Source organism: Coregonus clupeaformis, chromosome 6 (genome assembly GCF_020615455.1).
Source record: "Coregonus clupeaformis isolate EN_2021a chromosome 6, ASM2061545v1, whole genome shotgun sequence".
Taxonomy (NCBI): domain Eukaryota; kingdom Metazoa; phylum Chordata; class Actinopteri; order Salmoniformes; family Salmonidae; genus Coregonus; species Coregonus clupeaformis.
The window spans coordinates 28,430,006-28,449,483 of NC_059197.1; the positions used below are offsets into that span (position 1 = coordinate 28,430,006).

At 46.4% G+C, this 19,478-nt stretch overlaps 1 protein-coding gene across 4 annotated transcripts in view; it reads left to right on the top strand.

Annotated features, from left to right (window-relative positions):
* schip1 (schwannomin interacting protein 1) overlaps window positions 1-19,478 on the top strand; it is a 309,670-nt gene that overhangs the window by 246,517 nt on the left and 43,675 nt on the right. For 3 of the 4 annotated variants that reach the window (XM_041877825.2, XM_041877826.2, XM_041877828.2), the window contains one exon: window positions 4,355-5,149. In XM_041877825.2, coding sequence (XP_041733759.1) covers window positions 4,355-5,149 — 795 coding nt within the window. Of the gene's footprint in view, window positions 1-242; window positions 418-4,354; window positions 5,150-19,478 lie in introns of those variants that run through there. The other variant, XM_041877827.2, reaches the window with a different exon arrangement.

Here is a 19,478-nt window from a genome sequence, read left to right on the forward strand (position 1 = left end):
TTCTGAATCACTTTAAATAATAAGGCCACACATTTTACACGGACTCAAACGAACCGACGCAAAAAAAATAATATTAATATGATAATACAGGGACTGGAAGTGTTTGATAGGCCTAGAGCTGTTATTATTATACAGGCTACGCTACACTCTTTCCCACCAATGGAGCCGTTGCCCTTTTAACGACTCACAGGTTGAGATTTAAAACGGATTCCCACGGCTTCCCCACTATAGGCTACGGTGGTAGCCTGCTTTAATGGCTGGAGATTAAAGGAAACACGCCATATATAGCTTCTTAGTTACAATGTACAGAATAGGCTAATATATAATAAATCGTCCTTGAATAATCTTGGAATGGCAGGCAGAATTTCGAATATCAGCGTCCGGATGGATCACTGAAAGTTTTTGATGAGCATTTTGGTAAGGTTTGCTACATTATACCCATATTGTAAAGAACGCGCACCACTCTTTGAACGTCTGCGCATGGATTCGTGACCTCATGTAGGCGATATGTCGCATGTAGGCTACACAACATTCGATCTCGAATCTTAATCATAAACGTGACTGGACTTGGGGATATGGGGGAGGTGCAGGATGCACCCCTCCTATACGTCAACTAGCCTACTATGACATTGACACTAGGTGCGAGCTATGAACCGGTGTGTCAACCGCCTTTTCAGATGTTGTCCTTATTAAAATAGTCCACATTTACAATATAAAATCAATGTAACGAAACAATGCCATTTTGCGAGAGTGCGAGTTATAGTGAGCCGCTGTTGCCAACAGCTCGACTGTTGCCAGTTTGACCCCCTCCAGATTATACTGGTTTGTCTGGGTCTGGGAGAAGAAATTAAATAGCAGTCCCGGTGGATGGAGGGAGAGGGTGTCAGAATGAAAAATAATAATCTATCAATCAAGGATCTTTGCTATAAAGAGCTTGTATGGTTATTGCCTAGAATGTGCAAAGAATTATAAAGATACATAAATTGTATTTAAATCCAAGTCCCTGGATGGAACAATGGTCCATGTTCCATTAAAAAAAAAGTTTCTTAATTCTGAATGAAGTTGTGTTCTGTATAGTTGCACTGCCTCAATAAATTGAACATCTAAGGAGTTGAGTCACAGCTTTGAATCACTGGGTAGATTAATTCAGCTGGCGACTAACATCACAATGATGACACAGACATAAAGTTAGGTGTGATGTGTATGGATGTGGTGCTGTTATCATTTCATCTGCAGGTCTGCATATAAACTGCATATTAACCGTTATTACATAGTTATAAGCAGACCTTAAAGATGAACTAGTGGATACCATTTTTATGTGTCCAGTATGAAGGAAGTTAGAGGTAGTTTCGCGAGTCAACGCTAACTAGCTTTAGCGCAATGATTGGAAGTCTATGGGTGTCTGCTAGCACGCTAAGTATCCCTTTAAGATAAGTCTTACCAAATGTGGTTGGGGGGGAAAAGTGTTACTGGTGAGGTGCTTGTCTATGTTGGTGGTTGTATTGATTGTTTTTAATGTCAGGGTTTGCAATTTTTTATTAAAATGTATGACAATCATTTAATCAAGACTTTGTGAACCCCCGTCTTTGGTGTATTTCAAAATTAACAGGCCACAAGAAAAAAAATCCTCATGAAGGACAATAAACATCATCAATTAATCAGTCTTAGTGTGTTGGATGCATAACAATACGTTTTTCTGGTTGTGACTCTGAATAAGCTGCTGCTGCTTGTTTTTCATTAACTTTTAAAAGTGATGCCAGGCACTATGTTAATGCGGCCGATTAAAAAAAGAGGTGAAAACACTCAAAGAGGTTCAGGTCACGCTGAGATTTGTGGAGGTCCATAAACAAGGCAGGCATTTTCATTAAGTTGGTAATCAATCAGACAGTGATTGCTCTGGCACTGGACAACCCACACTGTGGCCTCACACTGCAGACAGTCAAGGTTAGACAGCCACCCTGGACTCATCTGTTTAAGTCACTCACAGCCACTGCAATGTACAGTTGAAGTCGGAAGTTTACATACACTTAGGTTGGAGTCATTAAAACTCGTTTTTCAACCACTCCACACATTTCTTGTTAACAGACTATAGTTTTGGCAAGTCGGTTAGGACATCTACTTTGTGCATGACACAAGTAATTTTTCCAACAATTGTTTACAGACAGATTATTTCACTTATAATTCACTGTATCACAATTCCAGTGGGTCAGAAGTTTACATACACTAAGTTGACTGTGCCTTTAAACAGGCATGGACAATTCCAGAAAATGATGTCATGGCTTTAGAAGCTTCTGATAGGCTAATTGACATAATTTGAGTCAATTGGAGGTGTACCTGTGGATGTATTTCAAGGCCTACCTTCAAACTCAGTGCCTCTTTCCTGATATCATGGGAAAATCAAAAGAAATCAGCCAAGACCTCAGAAAAAAAATGGTAGACCTCCACAAGTCTGGTTCATCCTTTCGAGGAATTTCAAACGCCTGAAGGTACCACGTTCATCTGTACAAACAATAGTATGCAAGTATAAACACCATGGGACCATGCAGCCGTCATACCGCTCAGGAAGGAGACGCGTTCTGTCTCCTAGAGATGAACGTACTTTGGTGCAAAAAGTGCAAATCAATCCCAGAACAACAGCAAAGGACCTTGTGAAGATGCTGGAGGAAACAGGTACAAAAGTATCTATATCCACAGTAAAACGAGTCCTATATCTACATAACCTGAAAGGCCGCTCAGCAAGGAAGAAGCCGCTGCTCCAAAACAGCCATAAAAAAGCCAGACTACGGTTTGCAGCTGCACATGGGGACAAAGATCTTACTTTTTGGAGAAATGTCCTCTGGTCTGATGAAACAAAAATAGAACTGTTTGGCCATAATGACCATCGTTATGTTTGGAGGAAAAAGGGGCAGGCTTGCAAGCCGAAGAACACCATCCCAACCGTGAAGAACGGGGGTGGTAGCATCATGATGTGGGGGTGCTTTGCTGCAGGAGGGACTGGTGCACTTCACAAAATAGATGGCATCATGAGGAAGGAAAATTATGTGGATATATTGAAGCAACCTCTCAAGACATCAGTCAGGAAGTTAAAGCTTGGTTGCAAATGGGTCTTCCAAATGGATAATGACCCCAAGCATACTTCCAAAGTTGTGGCAAAATGGCTTAAGGACAACAAAGTCATGGTATTGGAGTGGCCATCACAAAGCCCTGACCTCAATCCTATAGAACATTTGTGGGCAGAACTGAAAAAGCGTGTGCGAGCAAGGAGGCCTACAAACCTGACTCAGTTACACCAGCTCTGTTAGGAGGAATGGGCCAAAATTCACCCAACTTATTGTGGGATGCTTGTGGAAGGCTACCCGAAGCGTTTGACCCAAGTTAAACAGTTTAAAGGCTATGCTACCAAATACTAATTGAGTGTATGTGAACTTCTCACCCACTGGGAATGTGATGAACTAAATAAAAGCTGAAATAAATCATTCTCTCTACTATTATTCTGACATTTGTTATTCTTAAAATAAAGTGGTGATCCTAACTGACCTAAGACAGGGATTGTTTACTAGGATTAAATGTCAGGAATTGTGAAAAACTGAGTTTAAATGTATTTGGCTAAGGTGTGTGTAAACTTCCAACTTCAACTGTATGTTATATATAGAGCCATGGCACAATGGCAGCCAGTGTCATTCATCTCTGGACGATTGGAGAAAGAGATTGGTATTCCTTACATTTACCATTATTGTTGGGATGACTTTGCCAAAGACACAGATAAGGAAATACATTGTGACAGCATCTGCCTCTGATTAACAATCTGAAATGGGAAACTTTGAGAAGATATGTGTGATGATAGGAGAAATCACAGCTCTCTCTCTCTCTCTCTCTCTCTCTCTCTGGCTCAGCTGTTACAATGCAAACCTTAGATATGAACAAACAGAAGGAGGAGAGAGTCAGTCTGGGAGTATAGGAGAGGTTGTCTCAGTGAGGAGAGGAGAGAGTGCGTCTGGTAGGAGAGGAGAGGTTGTCTCAGGGAGGAGAGGAGAGAGTGCGTCAGAGAGGGACTGAAACGGTGCCAAGGAAATGAATGTAGAGGAAGGAAGTTCCACCGGGGAAGGAAGTGTTCTGTGGTTGTTGGTCTCAAACCACAACAGTAATCTCTGTGTGCACACTTCCCTAAATTCTCTGTTTGTGTGTCTCTCTTCCTCTCCCCCCTCCCTCTCTCTCTTTCAACCTCTATCTTTATCTCACCATCATAATTTCTCTTTCCACCTCTCATTATTTCTTACCTCTATTTATATCTATTTTTCTCCATTCCTCCTCGCTCCCTCCTTTCTCTCCATCCCTCTTTCTCTCTCCGCTGCAGGACTACCGGGAGGATGGCATGGACTTGGGGAGCGACGCCTCCAGTCGCTCCAGCTCCGAGTCCAACTCCAACAAGGTGACGCCCTGTTCTCCCTCCTTAGACCTGGCATGCCTGGAGGACTACAAGTCCTCCCCATCACTGGAACTGGCAACCTTAGAAGGGGACTACAAATCCTCTCCCTACCTGAATCTGGCAACCCTGGAGGATGAGGACTATGAGGAGGATGAGGACTACCAGGAGTACAAGAAGAAGGTGATCGAGGAGTGGAAGAGCGAGTACGGGGACGACTACAGCTCCCAGCAGCCCCCTGGCCAGGAGGAGGGTGGAGTTGTGGGGGGGATAGGTGCACCAGGCGGAGGCTTCAGGAAGCCAGTGAACAGCCGCAGCCTGGCCGAGGAGTTCCAGGATGTGAAGCCTCCACCCCTTCCTACTCACAGTGGACACACAGCCACCTTCGCTGCTGCCGTGCCTGAGGAACTGAAACAGAATGGCAACCTGATCCTGCCCCACTCCCCTACCAGGCCCCTACCCAGGGGCACAGGGGCCACCAAGCCCAGCCACAGGCGCTCCAGCCGGGGCAGAGGTGGCGTTGGAGGAGGTGGTGGTGGTGGAGGAGGAGGGGGAATAGGAGGACGGATGGGTGGATACAGAGAGGAGGAGATTGTGGAGGAAGAGTCCCTGCCCACCATGGACTGGGCAGCTCTGGAGAGACACCTGGCGGGGCTGCAGAGCAGAGAGCTGGAGAACCAGAACCTCAATCACAACCACAGCCTGGGAAAGACCGCCTACACCTCAGTGAGTGGAGACTTTACTCATCTGTGTGCATGTGCGTGCGTGCGTGCATGTGTATGTATGCAGGCGTGTGTGTGTGTGTGTGTGTGTGTGTGTGTGTGTGTGCAATTTCTGTGACTTGGTGTTGGATGGTGTAGGATGAAGCATGGAAGCATGTCAGTTGTGAGGATGTCAGTCATGGTGGGACAAATCAAGCAAGATATTGTATGAAGTCGTGCATGAAGATCCCTCATACACGGAAAGAGGTTGTGGGTCACTAGGCCTGTGCTATTGTTGTTTTTGCAGATAATATTTATATGGGCAATAATTGCAACAGCACAATATATCTCCGGACTCCAGGTTCTAAAAGACTCCCACCCCTGCTGTGTGTGTGTGGGTTGTTGAACACGTTCACTGCCATGTTTTCCTGCTTTCTCTGTGATCTCTGAGGATTGTGTCATGCGGTAATCCGACAGTTATCTGTGTCAGGTGGACTTGGGGAATATTATGTGTGTGTGCATGTGTGTGCAGGAATGCTGGAATAAGGAGAGATTAGTGGGGTAATGTGGCACTAAGCTATGTGCTGCAGCCTGACTCCTGACTCCTGATAGCTGGAGGAGCATGGAAAAGCATTGCAGGGCTGGGCAGCTCCAGTCTGGGAGGGACCAGCACTAACACAGCTAAATTGAACACCCTGATTAGTTGATACGTTTAATAATATAATAATATGCCATTTAGCAGACGCTTTTATCCAAAGCGACTTACAGTCATATGTGCATACATTTTTACGTATGGGTGGTCCCGGGGATCGAACCCACTACCCTGGCGTTACAAGCGCCATGCTCTACCAATTGAGCTACAGAGGACCACGATCAGGTGTGTTAGATCTGGGCTGGAGCAAAATAAAACCCTGGAGCCCCTGTTGTCCTCCCCTGGTCTAAGGCCTGTGAGTATGTGGAGGTGGCAGGAAACAAGACATGACTATTAGATGGATATTTTGTATTGGTGATTTTGAGTTTCGCCCAGCAGAGGATGCTGTTGCAGTGTCATATGACTCGCCGCTGCAGGATTTCAGATCCACAAGCTACATCCAGGTCTGGCACTGGCAGGTTGACAGGCTGCATATTGGAGTTGTTTTTTACATGATTTCAACCAGGCATAGAGAATGTTCCTTCGGATTAATGTTTTATAGTTGATTGTCAGCTTTTGGGTAGGTGTGAAGAGCGCTGGAGCTATGTGGTTATAGAGGATGCTGGAATCTTGTCAAATCTGACACACACTGTTTGTTGCCTATTGAGGTCAGCACTTTTGAGTCACTCTTGTTTAAATTTGTGTGTGCTTGAGTTTGTCTATTTGTCTGTTGTGTGTGTGTGTGTGTGTGTGTGTGTGTGTGTGTGTTAGTGTGTGTGTGTGTGGTCTGAGAGAGATGAGGAGAGCAGTGGGGCTATCTCCTTTGGCATGCTTACACCCAAGCCCCTCCTCTCAGTCCTGACAGACAATAGCTGCTGCTGCTTTGTTGTGTAACTGTCCTGGAGGCCTTTATCTCCCTAAGGCATGTCTGGAATGTGGGAAGGTGGGAGGGAGAGGGGGATGATAGAGAGGGAGAAAGGGTGAGAGATGGTATCTCCAGTACCATGCTGTATCTACAGTATGGGTCATCCGCTTGCGTCAATATTCATTACCTGTGTCCTCTGTGAAGCAGGAAGGTCAGCTCATGGTATTCTACAGGCCTTCTATGGGGGAAGTCTGCCTCCCTCCACCTAACTCTCTCTCTCTCTGGGATAAGGGTCTGAGCAGGGGTAAGAATGCCATAGTACTGAGAGGATAGTAGTGGTTGTAGTTATAGATGGCACACACACACACACGCACACACACACACACACACACACACACACACACACATACACACACACACACACACACACACACACACACACACACACACACACACACACACACACACACATACACACAGTACCAGTCAAAACCAGTTTGGACACACCTACTCATTCCAGGGTTTTTCTTTATTTTTACTATGTTTTACATTGTAGGATAATAGTGAAGACATCAGAACTATGAAATAACACATATGGAATCATGTAGTAACCAAAAAAGTGTTAAACAAATCAAAATATATTTTATATTTGAGATTCTTCAAAGTAGCCACCCTTTGCCTTGATGACAGCTTTGCACACTCTTGGCATTCTCTCAACCAGCTTCATGAGGTAGTCACCTGGAATGCATTTCAATTAACAGGTGTGCCTTGTTAAAAGTTCATTTGTGGAATTTCTTTCCTTCTTAATGTGTTTCAGCCAATCAGTTGTGTTGTGACAAGGTAGGGGTGGTATACAGAAGATAGCCTTATTTGGTAAAAGACAAAGTCTATATTATGACAAGAACAGCTCAAATAAGCAAAGAGAATTGACAGTCCATCATTACTTTAAGACATGAAGGTCAGTCAATCCGGAAAATGTCAAGAACTTTGAAAGTTTCTTCAAGTGCAGTTGCAAAAACCATCAAGCGCTATGATGAAACTGGCTCTCACGAGGACCGCCACAGGAAAGGAAGACCCAGAGTTACCTCTGCTGCAGAGGATAAATTCATTAGAGTTACCAGCCTCAGAAATTGCAGCCCAAATAAATGCTTCACAGAGTTCAAGTAACAGACACATCTCAACATCAACTGTTCAGAGGAGACTGCGTGAATCAAGCCTTCATGGTCAAATTGCTGCAAAGAAGCCACTACTAAAGGACACCAATAAGAAGAAGAGACTTGCTTGGGCCAAGCAACACGATTAGTGGACATTAGACCGGTGGAAATCTGTCCTTTGGTCTGATGAGTCCAAATTTGAGAATTTTGGTTCCAACCGCCGTGTCTTTGTGAGACGCATAGTAGGTGAACGGATGATCTCCGCATGTGTGGTTCCCACCGTGAACCATGGAGGAGGAGGTGTGATGGTGTGGGGGTGCTTTGCTGGTGACACTGTCAGTGATTTATTTAGAATTCAAGGCACACTTAACCAGCATGGCTACCACAGAATTCTGCAGCGATGCGCCATCCCATCTGGTTTGCGCTTAGTGGGACTATCATTTGTTTTTCAACAGGACAATGACCCAACACACCTCGAGGCTGTGTAAGGGCTATTTGACCAAGAAAGAGAGTGATGGAGTGCTGCATCAGATTAACTGGCCTCCACAATCACCCGACTTCACCCCAATTGAGATGGTTTGGGATGAGTTGGACGGCAGAGTGAAGGAAAAGCAGCCAACAATTGCTCAACATATGTGGGAACTCCTTCAAGACTGTTGGAAAAGCATTCCAGGTGAAGCTGGTTGAGAGAATGCCAAGGGTGTGCAAAGCTGTCATCAGGGAAAAGGTGGCTACTTTGAAGATAGTAGAAAATAGTAAAAATAAAGAAAAACCCTTGAATGAGTAGGTGTGTCCAAACCTTTGACTGGTACTGGACATGTACACACACTTGGTTTGTATAAGGTTTAGTGACACAGGGCCTACTGGTAACACCTACAGTTTCCGGACCTTCTCCCTAGACTTAGTAGCCTAGGCTTTGGAATTGAGATGTCTCTGCGTAGATAAGGAACAGGAAATAGCTGTGTAATCCTGACTGAGCTTGGAGGAGAGATATCAGAGCAGAGACGAGGGTTGGACTGAAACAAGCTTATTTCCTGTATGAATTCCAATATCCGGAGCACTTCTGCTATTTCCCAATATGGGAATGTCATTGGGATACACAGATTCAGGATACTGTGAGAGGATGAAGACATCATGTCTTTATTGAGGATGGGAGTGCCTGGTGGGAGAGGAGAGGAGGGGGCTTCTAACATGTTGTTACATTTTTAGACATCCACTCAGGCAAACCACCAGCCAGATGGAGGAGGAGAAGGGTGGGGGAGGCTAGCATGGATGGGTTTGGGGTCCTCTGAGAGAGCTTCAGAAGATCCTCCAAAACAGCTGGGCTTTTAAGAGGGCTGGAGGTAGGGTGTATACTTTATTAAAGCAGACAGACAATATGCATTTTGATGTGTTATCTACAGTTTGCCACATCTACATATGCCAGCTACTTGTACTTAACCTCAGCTACGATAGTAAGGCCAGACCCTGGGCCAGTCACATACACACATCGGTCCCTTAAGTGTGTCCGCTTCCTGCTAGCTGGCCTGACATTGCCATGGCAACCGTCTCCACAGTGTTTACCGGCTGGGAGAGGAAGTGTTGATTAATGTGGCTGGCTGTGTGTGCTGCTACAGTATGGCCACCGTTCAGTCTGCCAGCCTGCCTTCCTGCTGCCTGCTGCCCATACACCACAGAGCCAGTCAGTCTGTTTCTGTGTGACTCTGTGCTATTGGAACCATGAACCACTGTGGTTAGCAGGTGTGTTTAGTTAGGGGAGACCAGGGGTGTGGTTTCCACTCTAATATCTCCCTCCTCCCTCTGGATCTTGGTTAGGAAAGAGGAAGGGGAAATAATTTGGGGTGAGGAGGTCGAGGCGTGAGGTGACCCTCACATAATGAAGGCCTAACATGGTCTGGAGGCACGTGGCATTTAGGGGCCCCCACCCGTCCACTCCCCCCAAACCAAAACAATAATGTTATCCTTCATAACCAGGGCCGAGGTGAAAGAGTCAGAGAAGGCCTGTGTGCTTCAGAAGCTGTAAAATAATTTACCTCTTAGGAAAGGTACTTTAATATAAACATCTGTATTTACATTTACATTTGTAAAGGCCTATGGGACACTCATGTCTTAGAAAATATATACATTTATTCAGACACATAGTCACGCACACACGTGCACACACACAGATCCAGTCATACCCTGTGGGTAGACAGTGTGCTCAGTAGTGAAGCTATGTTGTGACATGCAGCACCCCTCCCATCACTCACATACCAGTGGAAGAGCAGAGAGATAGGGAGGGAGGAGCTCGGCCTGAAGCTACAGTTGAAGTCGGAGGTTTACATACACCTTAGCCAAATACATTTAAACTCCGTTTTTCACAATTCCTGAATTCCCTGTCTTAGGTCAGTTAGGATCAGCACTTTATTTTAAGAATGTGAAATGTCAGAATAATAGTAGAGAGAATTATTTATTTCAGCTTTTATTTCTTTCATCACATTCCCAGTGGGTCAGAAGTTTACATACACTCAATTCGTATTTTTTTTTTTTGGGGGGGGGTAGATCAGCTTAATATTGCAGATAGATTGTAACTTCCATCAATGTAATTGTCTGCATCACTTCCAATCCCCCATGTTTTATATATATATATATATATATATATATATATATATACATACATACATACATACATACATACATACATACATACATACACATATACACACATACATACATATATACATACACATACATATCCTTAAAAAATATATATATATTCCCCTTTATTACTTTCCAAACCCGCCACCCTTTCCCCACTTGGAGTAAACTAGTGAACAACAACGCCTAGGCCTCTACTTCCAGCCCATACCCACTATCTACATTTTATGGACACAGTCAATTTTACAGTAATTATATTTTGTTTGTTCTTTCTCCTGAACTTCTTCTACTCTCAACCTCTCCGATCATTTTCACTCAATTAGTATTTGGTAGCATTGCCTTTAAATTGTTTAACTTGGGTCAAACGTTCCAGGTAGCCTTCCACAAGCTTCCCACAATAAGTTGGGTGAATTTTGGCCCATTCCTCCTGACAGAGCTGGTGTAACTGACTCAGGTTTGTAGGCATCCTGGCTCGCACATGCTTTTTCAGTTTTGCCCACACATTTTCTATAGGATTGAGGTCAGGGCTTTGTGATGGCCACTCCAATACCTTGACTTTGTTGTCCTTAAGCCATTTTGCCACAACTTTGGAAGTATGCTTGGGGTCATTGTCCATTTGGAAGACCAATTTGCGACCAAGCTTTAACTTCCTGACTGATGTCTTGAGATGCTGCTTCAATATATCCACATAATTTTCCTTCCTCATGACGCCATCTATTTTGTGAAGTGCACCAGTCCCTCCTGCAGCAAAGCACCACCACAGCATGATGCTGCCACCCCCATGCATCACAATTGGGATGGTGTTCTTCGGCTTGCAAGCCTGCCCCTTTTTCCTCCAAACATAACGATGGTCATTATGGCCAAACAGTTCTATTTTTGATTCATCAGACCAGAGGACATTTCTTCAAAAAGTACGATCTTTGTCTCAATGTGCAGTTGCAAACCGTAGTCTGGCTTTTTTATGGCGGTTTTGGAGCAGTGGCTTCTTCCTTGCTGAGCGGCCTTTCAGGTTATGTCGATATAGGACTCGTTTTACTGTGGATATAGATACTTTTGTACCTGTTTCCTCCAGCATCTTCACAAGGTCCTTTGCTGTTGTTCTGGGATTGATTTGCACTTTTCGCACCAAAGTACGTTCATCTCTAGGAGACAGAACACGTCTCCTTCCTGAGCCGTATGACGGCTGTGTGGTCCCATGGTGTTTATACTTGCGTACTATTGTTTGTACAGATGAACGTGGTACCTTCAGGCGTTTGGAAATTGCTCCCAAGGATAAAGAAGACTTTTTTTCTGAGGTCTTGACTGATTTCTTTTGATTTCCCCATGATGTCAAGCAAAGAGGCACTGAGTTTGAAGGTAGGCCTTGAAATACATCCACAGGTATACCTCCAATTGACTCAAATGATGTCAGTTAGCCTATCAGAAGTTTCTAAAGCCATTACATGATTTTCTGGAATTTTCCAAGCTGTTTAAAGGCACAGTCAACTTAGTGTATGTAAACTTCTGACCCACTGGAATTGTGATACAGGGAATTATAAGTGAAATAATCTGTCTGTAAACAATTGTTGGAAACATTACTTGTGTCATGCACAAAGTAGATGTCCTAACCGACTTGCCAAAACTATAGTTTGTTAACAAGAAATGTGTGGAGTGGTTGAAAAATGAGTGTATGTAAACTTCTGACTTCAACTGTATATAAACATACACACCAGTGGAGGCTGCTGAGGGGAGGATGGCTCATAATAATGTCCAGAACAGAGCAGAGGGAATGTCAGGTTTTATCTCTAGATCAGAGGAGGGATGAAAATATTAGCATTTACCATTGACCCTGTTAGATCAGCTCTGTGGCTGACTAATGGAAAGACAACATTACAGGAACGTTTTCCTCAAGCTGTCGCTATCTACAAGCATGCAGGAGAGACAAAGCCTGAATCAACAGAGGAAGAGTGGATCAAGCTGTCCTAGATAAGCTCACATGGCTGAGGAAACAGAAGTATGTAACAGAGATAGTGTGTTGGAGAGGGAGAGGTGGAGAAAAGAGCAGTGGAAGGGAGAGAGACTTGAAGGGCTTGCCTTCTCTCAATCTCTCCTCCTTTTTTCTCTCTCTGTCTCTCCCAATCTCGCTCTCTCTCTGTTTGGACTCTTTGATTATGTGGTAGTTTTTCTGTGTCTGAACCCTGCCCTGAGCGCTCCAGTACTAACCACTACCCTCAGACTGCAGTCAGCCCTGTGCCACGTTGAGAGAGAGAGAGAGAGAGAGAGAGGTGGAGGGAGAAGATTGTAGGGTAAGAGAAGTTTATAGTGCAGGCACTCATAGAGGATACAGTTGAAGTCGGAAGTTTACATACACTTAGGTTGGAGTCATTAAAAATTGTTTTTCAACCACTCCACACATTTCTTGTTAACAAACTATAGTTTTGGCAAGTCGGTTAGGACATCTACTTTGTGCATGACACAAGTAATATTTCCTACAATTGTTTACAGACAGATTATTTCACTTATAATTCCCTGTATCACAATTCCAGTGGGTCAGAAGTTTACATACACTAAGTTGACTGTGCCTTTAAACAGCTTGGAAAATTCCAGAAAATCATGTAATGGCTTTAGAAACTTCTGATAGGCTAACTGACATCATTTGAGTCAATTGGAGGTATACCTGTGGATGTATTTCAAGGCCTACCTTCAAACTCAGTGCCTCTTTGCTTGACATCATTATAATGGCGCCGGAGAAGATGGCTGCCGTTTTACAGCCCTCTAACCAATTGTACTATTATGTGTGTTTTTTCGCGTTATTTGTAATTTATTCTGTACATAATGTTTCTGCCATCGTCTCTTATAACCAAAAGAGCTTCTGGATATCAGGACAGCGATTACTCACCTCGTATTGGACGAAGATTCTTTCTTCAACGAGTCGGCCGCGAAGGATATCCTACAGACACCCGACAAGGCCCAAATCCCCGTCATTCGCAGAAGAAAGAGACAGAGATATCGTGGACCTAAGTCGGGGTGCCTCGTAAGGATCCGACGGCGAACAAGTAAACTGCCTCTTCCATCAATCCTATTAGCCAATCTTCAATCATTGGAAAATAAAATAGATGACCCACGATTACGCTTATCCTACCAACAGGACATTAAAAACTGTAATATGTTATGTTTCACCGAGTCGTGGCTGAACGACGACATGGACAACATACAGGTAGCGGGCTATACACTACATCGGCAGGATAGAACGGCTGACTCAGGTAAGACAAGGGGTGGCGGTCTGTGTATATTTGTAAACAACAGCTGGTGCACAAAATCAAATACTAAGGAAGTCTTGAGGTTTTGCTCACCTGAGGTAGAGTACCTTATGATAAGCTGTAGACCACACTATTTACCAAGAGAGTTTTATATTTTATTTTATATCTATATTTTTCATAGCTGTCTATTTACCACCACAAACCAATGCTGGCATTAAGATTGCACTCAATGAGCTGTATAAGGCCATAACTAAACAGGAAAACGCTCATCTGGAGGCAGCGCTCCTAGTGGCCGGGGACTTTATTGCAGGGAAACTTAAATCCGTTCTACCTCATTTCTACCTGCATGTTAAATGTGTAACATGAGGAAAATAAACTCTAGACCACCTTTACTCCGCACACAGAGACGCATACAAAGCTCTCCCTCGCCCTCCATTTGGCAAATCTGACCATAACTCTATCCTCCTGATTCCTGCTTATTAGCAAAAACTAAAGCAGGAAGCACCAGTGACTCGGTTAATAAAAAAGTGGTCAGATGAAGCAGATGCTAAGCTACAGGACTGTTTTGCTAGCACAGACTGGAACATGTTCCGGGATTCTTCAGATAGCATTGAGGAGTACACCACATCAGTCACTGGCTTCATCAATAAGTGCATCGATGACGTCGTCCCCACAGTGACCGTACGTACATACCCCAACCAGAAGCCATGGATTACAGGCAACATCCGCACTGAGCTAAAGGGTAGAGCTGCCGCTTTCAAGGAGCGGGACTCTAACCCGGACACTTATAAGAAATCCCGCTATGCCCTCCGACAAACCATCAAACAGGCAAAGAGTCAATACAGGACTAAGATTGAATCGTACTACACCGGCTCTGACGCTCGTCGGATGTGGCAGGGCTTGAAAACTATTACAGACTACAAAGGGAAGCACAGCCGCGAGCTGCCCAGTGACACAAGCCTACCAGACGAGCTAAACCACTTCTATGCTCGCTTCGAGGCAAGCAACACTGAAGCATGCATGAGAGCACCAGCTGTTCCGGATGACTATGTGATCACCCACTCCGTAGCCGATGTGAGTAAGACTTTTAAGCAGGTCAACACTCACAAGGCCGCAGGGCCAGACGGATTATCAGGACGTGTACTCCGAGCATGTGCTGACCAACTGGCAAGTGTCTTCACCGATATTTTCAATATGTCCCTGACTGAGTCTGTAATACCAACATGTATCAAGCAGACCACCATAGTCCCCGTGCCCAAGCACACTAAGATAACCTGCCTAAATGACTACCGACCTGTAGCACTGACGTCTGTAGCCATGTGCTTTGAAAGGCTGGTCATGGCTCACATCAACACCATTATCCCAGAAACGCTAGACCCACTCCAATTTGCATACCGCCCCAACAGATCCACAAATGATGCAATCGTTTTTGCACTCCACACTGCCCTTTCCCACCTGGACAAGAGGAACACCTACGTGAGAATGCTATTCATTGACTACAGCTCAGCGTTCAACACCATAGTGCCCTCAAAGCTCATCACTAAGCTAAGGATCCTGGGACTAAACACCTCCCTCTGCAACTGGATCCTGGACTTCCTGACGGGCCGCCCCCAGGTGGTAAGGGTAGGTAACAACACATCTGCCACACTGATCCTCAACATGGGGGCCCATCAGGGGTGCGTGCTCAGTCCCCTTCTGTACTCCCTGTTCACCCATGACTGCTTGGCCAGGCACGACTCCAACACCATCATTAAGTTTGCCGACGACACAACAGTGGTAGGCCTGATCACCGACAATGATGAGACAGCCTATAGGGAGGAGGTCAGAGACTTGGCCGTGTGGTGCCAGGATAACAACCTCTCAACGTGACCAAGACAAAGGAGATGATTGTGGACTACAGGAAAAAAAAGAGGACTGAGTACGCCCCCATTCTCATCGACGGGGCTGTAGTGGAACAGGTTGAGAGCTTCAAGTTCCTTGGTGTCCACATCACCAACAAACTATCATGGTCCAAACACACCAAGATAGTCGTGCAGAGGGCACGACAAAGCCTATTCCCCCTCAGGAGACTGAAAAGATTTGGCATGGGTCCTCAGATCCTCAAAAAGTTCTACAGCTGCACCATCGAGAGCATCCTGACTGGTTGCATCACCGCCTGGTATGGCAACTGCTCGGCCTCCAACCGCAAGGCACTACAGAGGGTAGTGCGTACGGCCCAGTACATCACTTGGGCCAAGCTTCCTGCAATCCAGGACCTCTATACCAGGCGGTGTCAGAGGAAGGCCCTCAATATTGTCAAAGACTCCAGCCACCCTAGTCATAAACTGTTCTCTCTGCTACCGCACGGCAAGCGGTACCGGAGCGTCAAATCTAGGTCCAAAAGGCTTCTCAACAGCTTCTACCCCCAAGCCATAAGACTCCTGAACAGCTAATCATGGCTACCCGGACTATTTGCACCCCCACCCCATCTTTTTACGCTGCTGCTACTCTGTTAATTATTTATGCATAGTCACATTAACTCTACCCACATGTACATATTACCTCAACTACCTCAACTAGCCAGTGCCCCCGCACATTGACTCTGCACCGGTACCCCCCTTACAACTTTTTTGTTGTTGTTGTTTTATTTTACTTTTTTATTAAGAAATAAATGCATTGTTGGTTAAGGGCTGTAAGTAAGCATTTCACGGTAATGTCTACACCTGTTGTATTCGGCGCATGTGGCAAATAACATTTGATTTGATTTGAATTGAAATCAAAAGAAATCAGCCAAGTCCTCAGAAAAATAGTTGTAGACCTCCACAAGTCTGGTTCATCATTGGGAGCAATTTCCAAACGCCTAAAGGTACCACGTTCATCTGTACAAACAATAGTACGCAAGTATAAACACCATGGGACCACGCAGCCGTCATACCGCTGTCACACCCTGGTTCTGGGACTCTATTTGTTGAGCCAGGGTGTGTTCATTCTATGTGTTTATTTTCTATGTTGGGGGTTCTAGTTCGTCATTTTCTATGTTTGACTGAGTGACTCCCAATCAGAGGCAACGAGTGTCAGCTGTTGGCTGGTTGTCTCTGATTGGGAGCCATATTTAACTGTCTGTTTTTCACTTTGTGTTTGTGGGGTTTTGTTCCGTGTTTGGTCATTGTCACCGTGGACGTTACGAGTCGTTTGTTGTTTTGCTTATTGTGTATATTATCACTGAAGATAATAAATCACCATGTTCGTTCAACACGCTGCGCATTGGTCTACTTCTCTCCCTGACGATCGTGACAGAAAACCCCACCGTACCAGGACCAAGCAGCGTGTCCAGGAACAGGCAGCCTGGACATGGGAGGAGATATTGGACGGGAAAGGGTCCTGGACCTGGGAGGAAATCCTGGCCGGGATGGATCGCCGGCCATGGAGTGAGACGGTGGAGAGGCGACGGAGAGAGGAGCAGCGGCGTCAGCAGGGTCAACGTCGGACAGGCGAGAGGCAACCCCAAAAAAAATTTAGGGGGGGGCACACGGCAGGGGCGACGAGGGAGCAGGAGGTAGTGTTGCAGAGGATGGAGCATTTGGAGGTGATAAGGGAAAGGGTGAGAAATGAGGCACGGCGAGTGGAACTCGGTAGGCAGCTGAGGGAGCAGGGGGTTATGACGAAACCCAGTCCCGCTCCTCACACCAAGCAAGTGGTGTGCGTCACCAGTCCGGTCCGGCCCGTTCCTGCTTCCCGCACTAAGTGTAAGGTGCACGCCGCCAGCCCAGCCCGGCCTGTTCCTGCCCCTCGCACCAAGCCTACGGTGTGCGTCGCCGGCCCGGCCCGGCCTGTTCCTGCCACTCGCACCAAGCCTACGGTGTGCGTCGCCAGCCCGGTCCAGCCTGTTCCTGCCCCTCGCACCAAGCCTACGGTGCGAGTCGTCAGCCTGGTCCAGCCTGTTCCTGCCCCTCGCACCAAGCCTACGGTGCGAGTCGTCAGCCTGGTCCAACCCGTTCCTGCCCCTCGCACCAAGCCTACGGTGTGCGTCGCCAGCCCGGTCCAGCCTGTTCCTGCCCCTCGCACCAAGCCTACGGTGCGAGTCGTCAGCCTGGTCCAGCCTGTTCCTGCCCCTCGCACCAAGCCTACGGTGCGAGTCGTCAGCCTGGTCCAACCCGTTCCTGCCACTCGCACCAAGCCAGGGGTGCGAGTCGTCAGCCTGGTCCAGCCCGTTCCTGCCACTCGCACCAAGCCAGGGGTGCGAGTCGTCAGTCCGGTGAGGCCCGTTCCGGCTCCACGCACCAAGCCAGGGGTGCGAGTCGTCAGTCCGGTGAGGCACGTTCCGGCTCAACGCACCAAGCCAGGGGTGCGCATCGTCAGCCCGGTCCGGTCCGTTCCGGCTCCACGCACCAAGCCAGGGGTGCGAGTCGTCAGTCCGGTGAGGCCCGTTCCGGCTCCACGCACCAAGCCAGAGGTGCGAGTCGTCAGTCCGGTGAGGCCCGTTCCGGCTCCACGCACCAAGCCAGTGGTGCGCATCGTCAGCCCGGTCCGGCCCGTTGCTGCTACACGCACCAAGCCAGGGGTGCGCATCGTCAGCCCGGTCCGGCCAGTTGCTGCTCCACGCACCAAGCCAGAGGTGCGCGTCGTCAGTCCGGCAGAACCCGTGCCTGGGTCATCGGTGCCAAATCAGGTACCACTCAACTGCTCCACTAAGGAGCTGAAGCCTACCGCTCCTGCTACGTCCAGTCCAGCTCCAGCCAGCGGGGCCAGACCGGACCAGGGGCGCTATGGGGGGTTTGTTGGAGTGTGGTGGGCAAGCCCGGAGCCAGAACCGCCGCCGAGGAGGAATGCCCACCCAGCCCTCCCCTGTTTTGATCGTATTGAGGCGCGGTCGCAGTCCGCGCCTTTAGGGGGGGGTACTGTCACACCCTGGTTCTGGGACTCTATTTGTTGAGCCAGGGTGTGTTCATTCTATGTGTTTATTTTCTATGTTGGGGGTTCTAGTTCGTCATTTTCTATGTTTGACTGAGTGACTCCCAATCAGAGGCAACGAGTGTCAGCTGTTGGCTGGTTGTCTCTGATTGGGAGCCATATTTAACTGTCTGTTTTTCACTTTGTGTTTGTGGGGTTTTGTTCCGTGTTTGGTCATTGTCACCGTGGACGTTACGAGTCGTTTGTTGTTTTGTTTATTGTGTATATTATCACTGAAGATAATAAATCACCATGTTCGTTCAACACGCTGCGCATTGGTCTACTTCTCTCCCTGACGATCGTGACAACCGCTCAGGAAGGAGACGCGTTCTGTCTCCTAGAGATGAACGTACTTTGGTGCGAAAAGTGCAAATCAATCCCAGAACAACAGCAAAGGACCGTGTGAAGATGCTGGAGGAAACAGGTACAAAAGTATCTACAGAGGGGGAAAAAAGTATTTAGTCAGCCACCAATTGTGTAAGTTCTCCCACTTAAAAAGATGAGAGAGGCCTGTAATTTTCATCATAGGTACACGTCAACTATGACAGACAAAATGAGGAAAAGAAATCCAGAAAATCACATTGTAGGATTTTTAATGAATTTATTTGCAAATTATGGTGGAAAATAAGTATTTGGTCAATAACAAAAGTTTCTCAATACTTTGTTGTATACCCTTTGTTGGCAATGACACAGGTCAAACGTTTTCTGTAAGTCTTCACAAGGTTTTCACACGCTGTTGCTGGTATTTTGGCCCATTCCTCCATGCAGATCTCCTCTAGAGCAGTGATGTTTTGGGGCTGTCGCTGGGCAACACGGACTTTCAACTCCCTCCAAAGATTTTCTATGGGGTTGAGATCTGGAGACTGGCTAGGCCACTCCAGGACCTTGAAATGCTTCTT